This window comes from Centruroides vittatus, unplaced genomic scaffold, assembly GCF_030686945.1.
Source record: "Centruroides vittatus isolate TY-2023 unplaced genomic scaffold, ASM3068694v2 contig_377, whole genome shotgun sequence".
Classification (NCBI taxonomy): domain Eukaryota; kingdom Metazoa; phylum Arthropoda; class Arachnida; order Scorpiones; family Buthidae; genus Centruroides; species Centruroides vittatus.
This window is the reverse complement of record NW_027122198.1, coordinates 2,017,757-2,035,850: the sequence shown is the minus strand read 5'-3', so window position 1 is coordinate 2,035,850 and position 18,094 is coordinate 2,017,757. Positions and strand designations below refer to the sequence as shown.

Sequence of the window (18,094 nt, the reverse complement as noted above, 5' to 3'; positions counted from 1 at the left end):
CTCCAGCTGTCAACTAATCAAACTTCTCGCTAGAAGCCGTATCTTCGTGTGAAGATCACAATGGCGGAGACTAGCCTCGTTGCTTTTTGCGCTTCTGCCTTGTCGCGAGCTGAGGTAATATACCGCCAGTTTTGTTCTGGGCTATTTTTCACACGCGTGTGCTTTGTTCCGCATTTCTTTGTAGAGCTTTCGGTCATTTCCTAAACTAGAGAGCGGTAATGTACTGTACATCCTTAAATCTATGTTTGTTTGTTTGCAATTCTGGAAAAAATATAACATTACGGATGCCATAGGCAATATCGACTTGGCTTGGCAAGAATTAACTGATAAATGCACGAACAGTGTATGGAAGAAGGTATGGCTGAAAATATCCAAGAATTCTCAACGAGAAGAGCCTATCGCTGTATCGTTGGGTTGACGATTTGGTCGACCTAATCGATACAGAGGCACTAAGAGGTGTAGACGAGCAGGATATTCAGGAGTTACTGCAGGTTTCTGGCGAGAGCCTTGCCAACGACGACCTTGAAGAACTGGCAGAAGAAGGAATTGGTGTAGAACTGGAAAATAGTTATTCTGAAAGCGAAAAACCCAAAAAATTTCTCCGCAGCTTCCCATAGTAAAAGTTTGATAACGATAACCGAAATCGTTGATCAAACTGTAGTGAATGATCCAAATTTTGAAAGGAGTGCATAAGCGAGACGAGGCGGTTTGAATGAGATCTCCCGCTACCGACGTTTGCTTAAGGAAAGAAAAAAAGCGATAAATGAAACTACACGACTTTATGGCAAAAAATAAGAATTTCAGAAGAGCCAGGACCTTCATCATAAAAAATGAACTTTACATTTCTGAGTGCATATGTTTGTGTGGTATTTAACATATATTATTATGCAAATTAATATAAAATTAACTTAAAATTAATGTAAAATCTATTTATTTTTGGTGGCATGTCCCCCTTTCCCTATTTAATCTGTGTTAAAATGACCTCGTTTAACAGCAATATTTTGAAAGAATAACAACATAAGTCAAGTACTGTGCAGAAAAAAGTATTGATAGAAACATAGTTCCTAAGAACATACATAAATTTATGAAACGAAACATAATTGCCATCGCGATTTCTGTGTCCCTACGGACGCAGTGGTGTCAGTCCTGACGTAGGCATTCACGACCCTTCGGTCAAGTGGTGCGGAAGCAATAGGGATCGCTTCGCAATAGCAATATTATCACAATAGTGAAACTTCATTACAAACAGGAAACATCACAGTTACATAAAGCAGTGACTATCAGACTCAAACAGCACACTATTAAATTTACACTCACAACATATGGACACGACATAACATATAAAAAGCAAAAACACCATGAAGCAATCGTGAGCTCGAAAGGCACCATCAAGCACCATTAAGACAATAAAATACGCACAATAAAATCACATACATTATAGACATATCCATTCTAAACACTCACAATGTACAAAACACATGCACTAAAAAATCAGCAAGTACACAGAACTCTCCCAGGAAACAAAGCATCTGTGGAGGATGGATAAAGTGCTTATTGTACCTGTTTTTCTCTCCTCTACAGGTGTCATAATACACACACTACACAAAAGGCTAGAAACATTCCAGTTGAATAGAATAGAAACACATACGTCTCACACAACAGAAGGCCACTATATTGAATACATGTCATATTGTTAGGAAATTCCTGAATTCAGACACACACACACGGACACAATTAATTATTGTCTTGTTTTGGTTGCTATGCGTTGACTCTGGCCCGGCACAGTACACAGCAACCGGTGTCAACCGAGTATAATACACTATAACCAATATAATTAATAATAATAATAACATATTTTGTACTCGACATTCAACGAATTAACAATTTTCTGAGTGTAAAAATTATTTAAATCAGTTAGCTATTTTCCAATAAATTACAAATTTCCTATATAATTTTTAATAATAGCCTTACCTTTTGGCAATCACCTAACGTTTGAAATTCTCTATTCCAATAATCGTTTTGTTTCGATAACAAAACGTTTCTTCCAGGAAGCACATTATTAGCTATGTCCAGCGCTGTACAAAAATACGTACACTGTATTTTATACATTTATTGTAATTTTTACAATTTTAGGGTTCTTTACTTGGGAAATTAAATTACTACAACGACTACTTACCATAATCGGCAGGATTGTGATATTGAGGGCATTCCAAGCCACAAGAACTCAAATAAGACGTAAATATTTTTCTAGATCCCGAGTAGATACATTTTCCTTCTGATAGCACATGAATCTGCAATTGAAATTAAAAGCTGTAATTAAAATTTTCTATATCTTTTGATATCAAAGTTATTTTCCTGCAGTTATTTACAGCGCCAACGTGGAAGATGGTTACAAAAAAACAGGTTCAGATTTTATTTGTTTTTATACTTAATAACCTGATACAAAAGCGCGAAAATATGCAGATAAGCGTGCCTAAAGTAAAATAAATTTTAAAATTCGTGGGCGAAAAATAGACAATTCTCGTCGACAGCGATTTCGAAACAAAGCCATTTTCCTACAGGACGAGACAAAAATCCGGAAACCCCCCTCTCGTATCGAGAAATGTAAACAAACTTTAGAGGCTCTCACCGAATTACTGTTCTGGCACACGAGAACGTGTGCCAGAACAGTAATTCGGTGAGAGCCTCTATCTTTCGTTGAAGGCGATGTTCGCAATCGCTGTCTTGACAGCCGCTCACAATTTTTAAACGGGAAGAGGTCGTCTCATATTTCAGTTACGGCTAGAATTCACTCAGAAACAACTGAATCGTCACAACTTTATTCGTTTAGAAGTTGTATTTTATGAAACTGTGTCCTTTTCCGTATTTCTGAATCATTAAACACTAGTTTTATAGTGTATTTCGAAGACACCTGGCAAGTTTTTCATCAATTATCTTTATTTAGTTGAGTTGAGCTCAATTCAACTAAATAAAGATAATTGATGAAAAACTTGCCAGGTTTCTTCGAAATACACTATAAAACTAGTGTTTAATGATTCGTTTAGAAGTTATTCACACGCAAACTGTTTACAGAGCGGTTACAAGACCCGTTCGATGTGTCCACGTTGTTGGATGCACGCGTTCACACGTTTGAGCCAGTCTTCATAAACACACCGAAGTATCGAAGATAAAAATGTGTAATATTGATTTTCAACGTCACCGATTTTATTAATTTTGTAATTAGTATGAGAAAAATTTATTTTGAAATTACTTCTTTCATTTAAATATAGATAATTGACTACAATTTAAATATATATGCGGTCTATTTTTGTGCGAATTTTTATTTGTGCGATTTGTTTTGTGTGATTTTTTGTGTGCGGTATATGAATTTCAATCAAATTGGTATACTGCACAAAAATAATTGCACAAAACACATTGCACGTATAAAAAATCGCAGAAAAAAACCGCACAAAAACATGTTTGAGTGTATAGTCAAATTGCAGTCCAACTAACTATATATAAACTTCCGGTTCCGGAAATCAGGTTATATTAATTCAAATATTTCCTGAGAAAAGGAGTTAGATGACGACCGGCACGACTCTATTGCTAACGGGAAAAGTATGATGTACAGGGGCAAGACACTACTAACAACATCCAGAACACTGACGAAAACTTGCAGCCCGATATTGTGATCATGTCATAATAAAGAATTGCTGGTTGAAAAATATAAAATTATTTTATAGCCGAGAAATATTAATTAATTTTATCAAATCGTAAAAAAGAAGTCTTACGTTGTGAAATAGATCGAAGATAGTAGAATTCGGTTGGTGAATGGAGCAGATGACGGTTTTACCCTCGCTTGCCAGTTTTAGGAGAAGGTCGATGCATTGGTAGGCTAAAGTACTGTCTAGTCCGCTAGATAAGAAAAAACTCGTGTCAACGGAAAATCTTACGAAGCATCCTTTAAGCTTTAATAAAACGTGGTTAATTTATTAAAAGACGCTAATCTTACAATACTTAATAATTTTTTATTTGAATCGAAACGAGCTCTTATCTAAACTATTGTTTTTTATTTAATTGTGAACAGATTTGTGAGAAATGTCGCGTAAAGATTTGAATAGTCGGGTTAGTTCCAACACAAAACCAAGGAATTTAGGTGAGTCGAATAAGCGAGAATTCAAATGACTCGTGTCGACGTTCAGAGTATGTGAGAATCAAATGAGACAGAAGTTGCATTACTTAAAAACAAAAGTTATGTCACATCAGAAGTAAACTACAAACAACGAAATCGTACACACGTCGGTCAAGTTTTTCATTGTTTATCCAAACCCTGCAACCAAGATCTTTTCGTCGCGTTGAAACAATAATTGTAATTAGAAAGACTAATGAGAAAAAACTTCCCTAGAACCGTCGGTCCTCGAATAACCCCGTAATGTTTTTGGTAACGATTCGAGGATACAATGAAAAAGAAAGATGAATATACTGTCCACTAACAACGGTTTGCAGGAAAAAGTGCTTGAAAAATTTCAGTCGTGTGAATAGGAAGAGTCTCATTTGACGATAAGAAAAAGAAGTAACAGACCTCGAGCGAGAAGTGACAAACTCCAACGAGAAAAGAGAACTTTACTTGCTCGAAGTCTGCCACTCTTATTCCATTTATCGAATTGGAGGTGATTTTGCAGCTGATTCCAAATGTGTCTCAGGAGCCTTCTACGTTGACTTCTATCCCCGAAACCAATGTTAATAACAGCTACGTTGAGGATATTCTCGATACCATTAACAAACTAGATATCGTACGCTTTTGTATTCCTTTGATGAACAATCAAATCGTTGAGGAGAAACGATTACAAGCTCGTGATGTAGCTATACAAATGTATGCTTCCACCAATCAGCTTCTTGTGAGGGTCCTGGGTCTCGGGAACGAGACACAGGATAGACCAGCCACCTATGCTGAGTTAGCCAAAAAACCTTTAATACTTTCTACAAAAACCAAAACCGATCAACCTAAACTTGTGTCTGAGGAATTTCATGCATTCTACATTTCCATATTAGTCTGTAGTTAGAAGTCTGACTTGCAGAATTAACCTCTCCATAGTGGTAATATTTGCTTCAGACCAAATTCGACTCAGAACAGCAGATGCGAATAAGTTTAAGCTAGAAATAACACGTAATGACGGTCTACCTAAACAAATTAAAATTGCTGACTCACACCAAAGACGTACTAGAATTATTATGTTCGATGTTCCCAACGAGATCGTCGATTCGACCAAACAGATTATTAAAAAATGGACAACTGAATTTATTAAAAACAGATTCAACGTCAAAAATAACAATGAGAATATTACACATACGTCTTTCCCCTATATTAAAGACACATATGAAAAATACAGAAAAGTCTTCAGAAAAAATGGTATTATAATAGCAGCCAAACTAAAAAATAAAATTAAAAACAGCATCAACATCAACGAAATCCAAAATGAAAACAAACTAGACGAAACAGGAGTGGTGTATGAAATAAAATGTACATGCAAAAAACCAGCAATATACATAGGAGAAACAGGAAGACAACTAAAGACCAGAATTAAAGAACATGAAGCAGCAATCAGACTCAAGTAAAACCAATCATTATGGACCGATCACTGCAGTAAATTCGGATGCACAATCGATAAAAAAAAGTATAAAAATAATCCACAGAGATAAGGACAACTATTTACGAAAATTCAAAGAACACTTTACAATAGTCAATAAAAGCAACACAATAAATCTAAACAACGGCATGGAGGTAGATGAAGTGTGGGAGGAAATGGGGAGGGGCTTAAGAAACGCAAATAAACTAAACGAAGGACAGTTAGAAATGCCTCGGGGGACGGTGACATAAACACCTCATAACGGAATGGTCTTAAAAAAGGTTAGTACCGAATAATACTAACAATAATAAAATTTGAAATAATCCCTTACATTAATTTGTGTTAAATCAATCTAAATAATGTAATAATTATAATAATTGTAATAACTCTTTATGACTAGTCCAAAAAAACTGTAATAATCTTTTATAACTTATATATATTAAGAAACCCATCTACAATAATTAATGTAACAAATGTATTCTCTACCAATTGTAGAAATGCAACACCTGATGAGGGGTGCAAAATAAACGGAAAAGATTGCACCCGAAATGCATAGTGAAATAAAGAATAATGTGAATAAAACCCAATAGTCTTTGTCTCTGATGAAATGCGGTACAGACGAAATAACTACGGTTAAACCAACTGTGAAGTTAAATCAATTAATCTATTGAAAAAAAGAAAATTTTCAAGGGAAATTGATACTTAAGCAATATAAACAGTTTAATATGTTACTGGACCACCTTTAGCTCGAATTATATCATTTACTCGATTTGGCATGGATTCTACAAGATGCTGAAGTGCTTCTAAGTCCAATGCATACCAGGCATTCACTAGACTTTCCTTTAGTTCGCATAGATTTGATGGAAGAGGACTTTGCTGGCGGATCTGTAGTTCTAACATGTCCTATACGTTCTCGATGGGATTAAGATCTGGCTCTGTGATGGCCAGGGTGAGTGGCAAAAGTCGTATTCATGCTCTCTAAACCACTGCTGAACAATTCTTGTGTGATGGACAGTAGTGTTGTCATCAAAGAAAGAGCTGTCACATGCAAGAAAAAAAAAAACGCAACATTGCAGGATGAACTTGATTGGTAACAATTTTCAGATACTCGTTGGAAGCATCTGAATATTGGAATATCACGGACCAGTTCCGTCCCAACAGAACATGCTCCACTCCCACCAGAACCTTGAGTCATATTAATGAGGCAAGCAGGATCCATTGCTTCTTGGGGCTTCCTCCAAACCTTCTGTCTACCATCGGTACAGAATAATGTGTACCGTGATTTGTCTGACCATATTACTTTTTTCCATTAGATGTCCAATCACATCTCATACTATCACTGTAGATGAACTTTCCGGTTCTTTGCAGAAATCAGTGGTTTTTTTATAGGCCTGCGACTGTACATACTGATTCTTTTCAGTTCCCTGCACATAGTTTGGGCAGATATGAGTCAGGGACGCGATTCATTAAATTATTCCGTCAAATGCTGTACAGAAAAAAATCTCTTTTTCCACACTAACCTTTTCAGACAATGTCGGATGCTTCCTCTGTTAACTGTTTTGGAGCCACAGTTACTTCTTTTAGACATCGACTGCTGGTTGTTTTTTCACTGATTGAAAACTTGGGATATCTCACCTTTGGAAAAACCAGTCAGCTCTACAGTCTTGATATTGTGGCTCCAGCGAGACTGGTACCCATAATCAGCCCTTTTTGAAACTCCGTCAAGTCCTTCACTTTTCCCATTTTCATAAACTTAATGATTATACTGACCACAGCATTCTTAAATAGGAGCTTATGAACTCATGGTAACTCACATGACTCAAGTTTTTTGTACATAAGCTGCAAAATTACATTTACTTAATATGCATGGGGGTTTCTAATTCATTGGCCAGTGAATGTATCACACGTCGCAACACAAAGGAAATATTATATTGCCAAGAACAACCTTGGCCAATTTCTGTTAAAAAATCCGAGGCCCGATTCGTTACATTAATGACAAGTATTGATTGACAAATCAATACTTGCCATTAATGATGTGTAGATCTGAGCAGAGTCAAACATCTTTGTTATCGAGTTTAGATTAGATTTGCTCTGTTTACGATTTGATAAATACAGTATTCTTAGAACGAGCTTTGACATTTTCAAAATGAGCTGGTAGACTGATATTAAATGGTAGTCTCAAACCTAAACACTTATTTACAACACTTACGTTGTCATTTTCTATAACTATTCTCTTTTTCTTACAAGGAGTACTTCCGTTTTAAAGACCATTACTTTGATCTTTTCCGAATAAATATTTAGCTTTTTCTTTTTTCACAAACCGAATCACAGTATTAATTAATACCTCTCTGTAATTCACCGGACGAATTCGCCAAAATGACAATGTCATTTGCAACGACATACGTTTTATCACCACTTCCCGATTTAACTGAATATCATGTAAAATCTCTTGCATTATTTAGTTCATCCACCAAAGAATCAATATACGATGCCAAAAGAACGTAGCTCGGGATACATCTTTGACGGACACCTCTGGTACATTCAAATATTGGGCCTATTTTACTCCTCATTAGATGTTAACGTATCATACATATACTGTAGATCTTAACACGGTAAACATTTTGTTACAAATATCAAATTTTGTGAAGCATAACCGCACATCATTACGAGGAACCATACGAACAGAGGAAGAAGAGACAGCGTATAACTTTCCACGCTTTTGCGCACGCTAAGAAAGACACTATATTTATGAATATTTAATCCAAAAGGGACACCAATCGAAGAATAGCCTCTACGAAATCTAGCTGATAAGTAGGATAACATACCCGACGAATCAATTCAATGTACTCTATTACATAAAATATCGGCAAAAATTTTATTTACTGTAGCGGCAACGTAATCCCCGTATCCTCGTATAAGTTTGAAGGATTCTTTGGACCCCCTTTCAAAAAGTCGGAACTTACCACAATATTTCCCACTTCGATCGGCTAAAAGACATAAATTAAAAATTTACGGTCCACCTATTCTAGCCAGAAAACTTCCAAATTCCGTCACAACCATGTTTACCGGGTTTTGTCCTTTTAAAACGTTTTTCTATTCCATCTTCGGGTACAAAATCCCCCAAAACATCCAGTCGTACACTTAAGTCGAGATTTAGCGGTGTGTCATAATCAATTCACTAAATTCTCAAAACGGCTAGAAAAGTCCTCATATGAAATCCAGGGATTACCATTTCCTCCCAACATAGCAAGCCCAGTATGACTTAGATTACAACTGTTTCTTATAAAATCGAATGTTTTTCCTTCACGCTGACGTCTAACGTCTTTTTAAATTCAAATACACCCTTAAATTATCGGTACGGGTCCTTCTGCACATTCTCAAACTCTTATTTTTCTCTGGTTTCGTTCGTCTACGTTCAAAAGCACACCGAAGTTTTCCGACATCCGTTCCGTACGTATTTATATACATACGTACAGATGCCGGTCTAACGATTTTATTTCATTCTTTTAGCTGTCGGACGTAATTGATCAAATCTTTACTTTAACGTGAAAAAAAATTGGCCGCGTACGTCATTATATTTTATTTTTCGGGGAAGACCGAATTCCGGTCTTGTCGAATAATTTCTCTTACAATTTTCTTGAAAATAAGCCAGGAACGACACTGGCATAGGTTTCGATTCTCCCATGTCATTAGGATTTCCACGGCCTCGATGTCGTCCTAAAAGTGACCCGGACGTCGATTATCTACACCTAGTTTTAACAATAACCGACAATAGAGGAACTCGGTCATTGTACTTGCGACATTTACGACGCGGTCGAAGTCGAAGACCGATTAGACGTTCCTGTTTCGCCGTTAAAATAAAACGTCTTGCCTCGGAAAAAATATCGGTAAATATTCGATAGATTGGCGGCAACAGAGACAAAAACCAAAGAATTTCTGCCCCACTCGCCGACAATATATTTTGTCGGCGAGTGGGGATTAATCACTAATTATTCTTACTCTTATCCGGTACTTATTCTCTTGTCCGTCGGTAGCAACATTCCACATTTACTTCCATCTTTCTAATTTTACTGTATAATTATAATAAATGATATGTCTATGAAAATAATTATTGCTTTTCTATCCACTGTCTTTCCAAACAACGGAACGTCCAAAATTTCTAAGAAATGCCAAATATCGACCGTAAATGTTTCCCACCCAATTGCTGCGTATTCTAAACGGCACTAAGAAAAGTATTTTTATTTGTTCAAAGCTTCTGGTTCTATTCCATTGTTGTATTTCCCGAATCTCACAACTCGACAAGCGTAGCACTTATCACATAAGATATGCGTTCAGGAAATTAATCCCTTTCGATTGTCTTCTTTGTGTGCATTTCGGCTCTTGACCTTCTTCAAAAAACTTGTCCCGAGTAAAATCACAAGGAAATTATATTTTAACATTAGTATTAACACACAAAAGGCATATAGAATGTCGTATGTCGAGTACTAAATAAACAATACAAAATATTTTAAATTAATAAAAAATTAAAATCGAAAGAAACTTATCTGGGTTATATATTTCATGTATCATAAATGTCATCTAAAGTACAAATTAAAATAGAACAGAGGAATTGAAACTATAAAAATTAAATATTAAGTAATTAATATTTTTACCTATGTAAAATATTCAGTTTCAAAACTTCTACTCGGGAGAAAATCTAGTCCTTAATTAATTAATTAATTAATCTAATAGTGTAGTGTTATACCAGATTTTGTTCTTAAGTTTTTAAAACTCGGTTTAAAAACTTAAGTAACTATCCAGGTACTGTACGTTGAACAAAAATGAGTTGACAGTGCCTTAGAATATGCGCTATCGAAAATACATAGAACTTAGATACTAAAGGTAAAACATAAAAATAAAAATTACTAAAAGAAATATGCTAAATTTCAGAATTATATTAAAAGAATTAAAGCGTATCTTATTAGACCATAGTTTAAGTATAGTTCTCGCTGATAAATCAAAACAAGTAGCTATATTAAAAATAGATAAATTGAATGGAATGAAAACAGATAGGCCCTATTACTTCAACTGATAAGTATCTTCACTTCCCGACGAGCCTACAAGTAATTGGTAGCCTAGGTATTGCATGGAATCTAAAAAGTTACTTAAAGTAAACACGATCGGTAAGAGCGAATGTCAACTTATGATGGAATATAATATTAAAATACCCAAGCTCAACATTAGAGTAAAAACACACGAAAATGAAGAGGTTTATAAACCATTAGTAGATATTAAAAATGATCCTCTTTGCAATATATAAAATTCTTTGGAAAAATTAATTAAATATGTTAAATACCTACACACATAGTAAACACTGAAGATTAAATTGATAATTTAAAATATAACAAATAGATGAAAATCATAGAATGTTCTTAGAGTGTAAAAAATATGTACAGTACAGTACCCATCAATCCAAAAAATCCATTATTGACTCCCTTAGGAATTTAAATTGTGAAGAGTGGCTCATCGATCTTCTGATGTTTATTTTTAATGATTATTATTATAGAGAGAAAGAAAAAACTTTCACTCAAACAGACGGTCTTATATTTGAACTGTGAGTAAAAATTGTAATCAGATGAAAGTACGAACAGTTACAGTATACCCATGTAACCCGTAACTATTATGTTAAATATCGCAGGTTTGTTTTTCCCTTTGTAAAATTTTATATACCGGTACATATTTATATTAAGCTAAATACTAAATATAAGTTTTTTACTGCTGTTGTACTGTACGTATCTGTATTTATATAATTGTGATTGAGACGGGTCTAGTGAAGACCGAAATACATTCCACAAATAAAAATCTTATTTTTTAAATGTGTTATAGATCAGTGGTCTCCAAAGTGGGGAACGCGTATTCCAGGGGGTACGCGAAGTGATACGTGCAGGTACGCCAAGTTTCCCTTCAAAATACTGTGTCCTATAGTCAAAATACTGTAATTCTAATTCAAAATGTATATTTGTGATTTAATTTAAATCTATGTAGGCTATATTGTTTAAAATAAATAAATAATAAATCATTTGATTTTTGACTATATATAGGCCTATATATGTATATACAGTATATTATATTATATTATAGGGGTACAACTTATAATTATTTTCGTCATAGCGGTGGGTACGCGATAAAAAAGCTTGGAGATACTGCTCTATATTACTTAGCTCCATTGCAGTTTGATAATTGCTTATTTGAGATAATTCTTAAATTAATTTTTTAGAGGCAAGAGGTTTAAAAATATAAAATTGACTAATCCGTTATCCCACCCTTGAAACAAAACTTTTTTTTACACTTTTAGCTGTATTTCATGCATATAAATTCCTATTAAGAGAATGTAACATGGATAAAATAATATTATATATAATATCTATATTTATTCTATATATATATTAAAAGCGAAATGTTCTGACACCGCCAACCGAAACCGAAACTAACTCTTTACTCCGAAGAAGTTCTATAAATAGACTCAACTCTGTCTGCGTGAAACATAACGAAATGAATCAAGACCGACGAGCATTTTATAAACACTTTCCGAAATAATGTTTCAATTTATTTCATTTTAATTATATTTTTAGTTTCAGTTCGGTGTAAAAACCAGTTATATTAATTATTTTATTGTTTTTAAATTTAATTACAGGCATCCCTCGTATAACACGATCGTTACGTTCCGAAAAAGTATGCGAATCCGTGCTATACGAAACAAAGGTCTAACAAAACACGGGGTTACATTCCAAAAGTTAGAAAAAGTATAAAATTCTTTAACGTCACTAAGAGAAATACGATTATCAGAGCAATCGATAATTTATTTCTAATTAATAATTAATTAACAACAACAATTAAAAGTACCGTATTACTCGTTAATATTAATTTTAGTTTAACCAGGGAGTTTTCTTTTTACAAAGTGTCGTAACCTACGTGTCGATCTTGATCACAAGTATTAGAAACGTCTTCATTTTCTTATTTTTATCAAAAAAATCTTTTATGAATGTCAAAATATCAATAAAAATAAAAAAATAAAAAAAATTTGTTCTAGCGAGTTACGTTTGCGAGTCGAGTTTCGAGAGACTTTCTTCCAGAATTTGTGTTCAAATACCGAATTGTTCGAGTACAAAATTAGTCATTTTTACGAATAAAGTAATCATTCGTAGGTAATTAATATCTACAATTAAAAAAATACAGGTTAATAACACTAACCTAAAATGTTTATTTAAACATTACTAAATACGAAGATTGATCTATAAAAATAAAATACAGTGACAGTCTTACTGGCTAAAGTCTGAAAGCGACGACGACAACACCTGGTCGGTAGAAAAGTTGGTGCAATTGTTTTTTCCTCGTCCTATCAGTTTTCGTTAAAGTAAACCTGACGAAAAGCACAAAATAATTTGACAATTTGAATATTTTAAAATCCGCGGGCAAATTTGAGACGACGCGCAGTGGGTGGTGAGACGATTCTAGCAGGACTTAAGTATGTAGGCTAGTGCAATTCATTTTTATAATAATTCTTTTACTTACATATCGTATCAGCTAAAAATTGACATATCGGAGTTTGACGCGGATTCATCTGGTCCTACGGTCACGCTCGGTGCTTTTAGTAATTTTAAAACGTTAGCGGTTATACGGAGTTTTTTCTTCTTACCAAGTAAGTGATCTAAGGTTTGTAACGAGAAGATCCGAAGAAATTAAAAGATTATGTAAAATATCTATATTAGTGTTTATTCTACAAGTTTTTCGGGAATAAACCTCACGAAATTTTTTAAATTGTTGCACTTCTTCGGTCAATTGTCCTACTGGAACGAAAAACGAAGATATAATTTTTGATCCGCGTATTAAAACTTTGTGAAGAGTGACTGGCATGGGATACCAAAGATAAAGCGTTACGTATAACTCCGCTGTTCCCTTCGTATAGATTTCGAATTTGCTTGTATCGATTTCGTAGCCGGATGCCAGTGCTTTTAATATAACAGAAAATCGTTCAATTAGGTTCTTGTTAACACCGGTTATCTTTGCAGTAAGAATGGCATTCGAAAAAAATCTTGCCGAATTACCGTCCACCACCTTGCTTGGAAGTAGACCAGTTTCGGTTCTAAATCTATCAATAATATTTTTCTTTCTTGTTGATATTGACTCTATCTCTTCGGTCTCGCGCACTTGCCATTTTTTTTAATATCCATTCGATTCGTTATGTGAAGAGTGCATTCCATGAACTTCATTACATTGCATCATTTTAATGTTAGGTAGATCGTTCGTTTGGCTGTATGTGTCACTACATACGTAACACTTTTGAGTCGATTTATTTGATGTTAAAGCATTACAGACCTTAGTATCGACCATGGTGTCGATAAACTCGTGATTTACTTTTAAAGTGAAATTCTTGTATATAATTTCGGTAGTTTGTATCTCACAAATCTGGTTTTTCATGCAAATTTATTCACACAGACTTTCCTTGTCGGTTTCTTTTACCAAGCGAAAACGAATCGGTCCGCAATATCTGGTAGAACTCGGTCTAGGATTTTGCCATAAAATTACCTTTTTCTCATTTTTGTCGTAAGCAAAAGTTTGTATATGTACCAAAGACGTGGAAATTATATTAGCGTCCTCGAAATTTTCTTCCGAAGCTCTTTGTTTGCATCGACTCTGTCCTCCATTGCCACCCAAAACACACTTGTAAACGTTGGTAATATTCTTCAAATTGCATTTATCTTCTACATAAAAACTCTTTAATATCCCTGTTAGAGTGGGGGGAAAAACGTTCTGTAGTTAGTTCCACTAAAGCTTGAAGTTTTATATCACTTCTATCTTCTGTAAAAATAGTAGTAGCATTCAATGGATAACGGGCTTTCTTTGCTTTCTTAATGCTGTGGTAAGACGGATAAATATTAACACCTTTTTCTATAGCACTCTGCCGTAACATTATATACTGCGATTTAGTTAACTTCGTGGAAGTAATTAAAGCCAGAGCTTCCTCGGGAGAATACGTATTGTATAGTACCCACGGTCGATTAAATGCCTTTTTCAATCTCGTGGCTGATTTTGGAGATTTCATAATACATTTTACTACGTCAGCTGCGTCTCTTTTTCTAGATAATCTTAACTTTACTTCGGCAGCATAAGTAATATCATTCGAGTGGCGATCATCGATGATTCCTCGAACTTTCCTCATTTTTGCTCTCGGTCTTTTTTGGGACGTCCCATTATTTGTTTTTGTGGTGTTTTACAGCTTGCACTAGTTTGTGGCAAATCGACATTTTAGATAATTATCCGATCATTGAGCCATAAATGATTTTTTGTGGATAAACGCTTGATAATTCGATTACATCTATTCCATCTTTGACTTAGACCAACGGAAAAGTAAGAAATGATTCGACGTAACTCATTTTCCATAACTCGACTAGGATTTGTTAAATTAAACTTTTTTAAATGTAGTCTACGATAATATTTTTACTTCGAATGACCCGCTTATCATTTTATCTTTTTCTCTTAGTTTTTCAAAAAGTCCATTTCGGCTGACTACAATCCAACGCCCCGTGAAAGAAAAAATGGTTATACATTAAAATCCGGGCGTTTCCGCACACAAATATTTGTTAGACATAACTATAAAACCTTCAAAAATCCGGAAAAAATGAAATTAAAACGTACAAAGGCATACGAAAAAGATGCAGAAGTTTTAAAGTTCTACTTATTTAAAATAAAGTATAAAACTCCATTGGGTTTCCGATTGTTTTATATAAAATCTCATCATTGACTATTATTAATGAAATATACATATTAAAACACATACCTTGACGATTACTATTTATCTTAATATTGGATAAAAACACTCAAACCAGCCAGCGAGACAACTATTCAAAACAAGTCCGACACTAACGTTATGATTGCAACGAGATATAAAACTGGTGCTTTTCTTTTGTCACTTAGCAACGCCACGGGCATATTTTAAAAATTATCGATAGCAATTGATTCACTGGAATGTTGTTTATTAATACATAAATATGTAAGAGTCGTTACCAATTATGCATTTTCCAATTTTGGTCTTGTTAGAATCGTCTCACGATCGCAGTGAATCAATTGCTATCGATAATTTTTAAAATATGCCCGTGGCGTTGCTAAGTGACAAAAGAAAAGCACGTCTCACTATCGCAGTAGGTCGTGAGAAGATTCAGGAGGACCAAAGCGCGTGCTTACTTGAATGAAAAAATATCCAATCTTAAAAATCTTCAAATTTTGTCGCAAACCGTGTTAGAGAAAAACCGGAAATCGTGCCCAATTTTCAAACCGTGTTGTACGAGGTATACCAGCATTATTTTTAGTTTTAAATAACTGGCCATCTGGTATTAATAAATATTAAATAAATATTGACGCCATCTGCTATCGGATTTCGTTATAAATAACATATTTTTAATTACTATAAAATGGTAATAAGCTTAATTTTGAGGGTAGGGATGAGTTTTATAAAAAGTATAAATGTTAATAACCAGAAAAATCATCATTAAGTCTGGTCCTACTGGACATACACACACCCCTTCGACCTATCTCCACACCCTCTCGATCTTCCACCAACAAAATTTAATAGCACTGACTCCTCTGATATACAAGCCACCGTGCCAAATTTCGTTTCTTAATCTTTCCCCATGGAGAATGTTGGAAAGAAAATAAAATTTAGAAATAATACCTGGTAGGTTCGTCTAATATAATGATTGGTGGATTATTTACTAGTTCTTGAATAATGCCAACTCTTCTTCTTTCTCCTCCCGATAACTTGTTCGTTTTCGTATTTTCACTCTGCAATAAATTCAGAGTTTTCAGAATATCCGTTACCTGAAAGAAAAATAACACAATGAAACCACGCAGGATATTCCAGTCAGACGTATTGTATTCGATGTAATTTCCCACACTCCTATTTATCTCTTTTTCAGTTTTACGAAAAGTAAATCGTTGACCTTTTATTAAACGCTTTTCCTTAACGCAAATGTGCGTCCCAAATCTTGCAACTCAAATTTCATCCACTTCTTAAAAAAAATACATTGGTCGTACTTGGCTAAGTCCGACGACAATGCATTTTAAGAGTCCACCATCCTTTCCATCCCGAATGCCCATAAACAAATATAGAACGGAAAGGTCGATGGCAGGCCCCACCAGTGGCCAAGCGGTTCCGTTCCCCGAACACTGGAAGTTCTCGTGCCTGAACCGGATGGGCTGGTCACGTGGCGTTTTCCGATTTTCCGACTTTTCTCCACGTCTGTAACGCCCGAAAAGCAGCCAGTTACCCTTAGAAAGACCTCCCGGAAGGCATTCTCCTAGGCAGATTGTTGCATTGCCATAACTTAACAAAACAAACAAACAGAAAGGTCGATGGCAAAGCGGGCGGTGGTCCAACCCGTTTTCGAAAGTCGAAACACGTTACCGTAAAAGGGGCGCAAGCTATTTTTTCGTATATCGCCGATATACTGTACTTGTTTTGTTTCCATGGATACTTAAAAGCCACTCTATTAATGTACTGTACAGCAACGTTTCTCAAACATTTTGGTTCGCGACCCCTTTTGCACTTAAAAATTTCAAAAGACACCCCGAAGAATGGGTATGTGTAGAAAAACATCCCGGAGGGGGATTAATTTAAATTCAGAAGGAGTTCATTTCTTTTGTTTAATTGCATTGAAACACTCATGATTTTAATAGAAGATTTATTTTTAGTATCAATAAAAGTTAATAACTTATCTTTGGTACATCTTTGAACAAGATATTCTATGTATATGTTTGGACATTAGTAAACTCAATTAGTTAAGTTAAACATATTTTAAATTGAATTTATTGTGATGGGTGAGCCTGCTTATTTTGGCAGAATAAGTTAAACATAGGGCGTATTCAAAATCTCAGCGCGTTGCCAGCGTCTCTCAGCACCTCTGTTCAAAATCTCAGCCAACTTCCGGTTGCTGCCAGCGCGCTGCCAGCAAACTGCAAGCGTCTTTTTCAGTGCTGCTCGATACGTCAGCAAACAAGATGGCAGCCACCACGAAGTTAGTAAGAGCTTTGTTTAACGTCGATAATTTCGAATTCAATTTACTTATTGATGAGTACTTATTGATAAGTTAAGATCAAGTTAGTACATTAATAAATTATTTTAATATACCAACATATTTATATATGTGAGACATATTTTTTTTAGTTGTTATTATTAAAATTATAGATGGCGGAAGCCACAAAAAATAATCCAATGATGATATAAACTAAAATGTATTAAAGTTTTTATTAAAATTAAAAATTATTTTCATACGTATCACATAATTAATCAGGATGAAACCATCAAACCGTTAATTTTAAGTGGGAGAACTATCCAAAAAAGAAAGTAAATTAAAATAAATAATTACTAAAAAACTAGGCTATATCTTACCTAGAAAATGAAAAATAATCAATTTAGTTTCTTAAACACAAATCGGATAATCTCCCCAATTTTT

General features: G+C 34.6%; 1 protein-coding gene across 2 annotated transcripts in view; it reads right to left on the bottom strand.

Annotated features, from left to right (window-relative positions):
• Positions 1 to 18,094, bottom strand: part of LOC136975629 (ATP-binding cassette sub-family G member 1-like) — a 74,636-nt gene that overhangs the window by 32,472 nt on the left and 24,070 nt on the right. The window contains exons 4-7 of one of the 2 annotated variants that reach the window (XM_067270700.1): positions 16,315 to 16,424; positions 3,771 to 3,894; positions 2,177 to 2,291; positions 1,972 to 2,075 (exon numbers count right to left, since the gene is read on the bottom strand). In XM_067270700.1, coding sequence (XP_067126801.1) covers positions 1,972 to 2,075; positions 2,177 to 2,291; positions 3,771 to 3,894; positions 16,315 to 16,424 — 453 coding nt within the window. Of the gene's footprint in view, positions 1 to 1,971; positions 2,076 to 2,176; positions 2,292 to 3,770; positions 3,895 to 16,314; positions 16,461 to 18,094 lie in introns of both variants that reach the window. The other variant, XM_067270699.1, reaches the window with a different exon arrangement.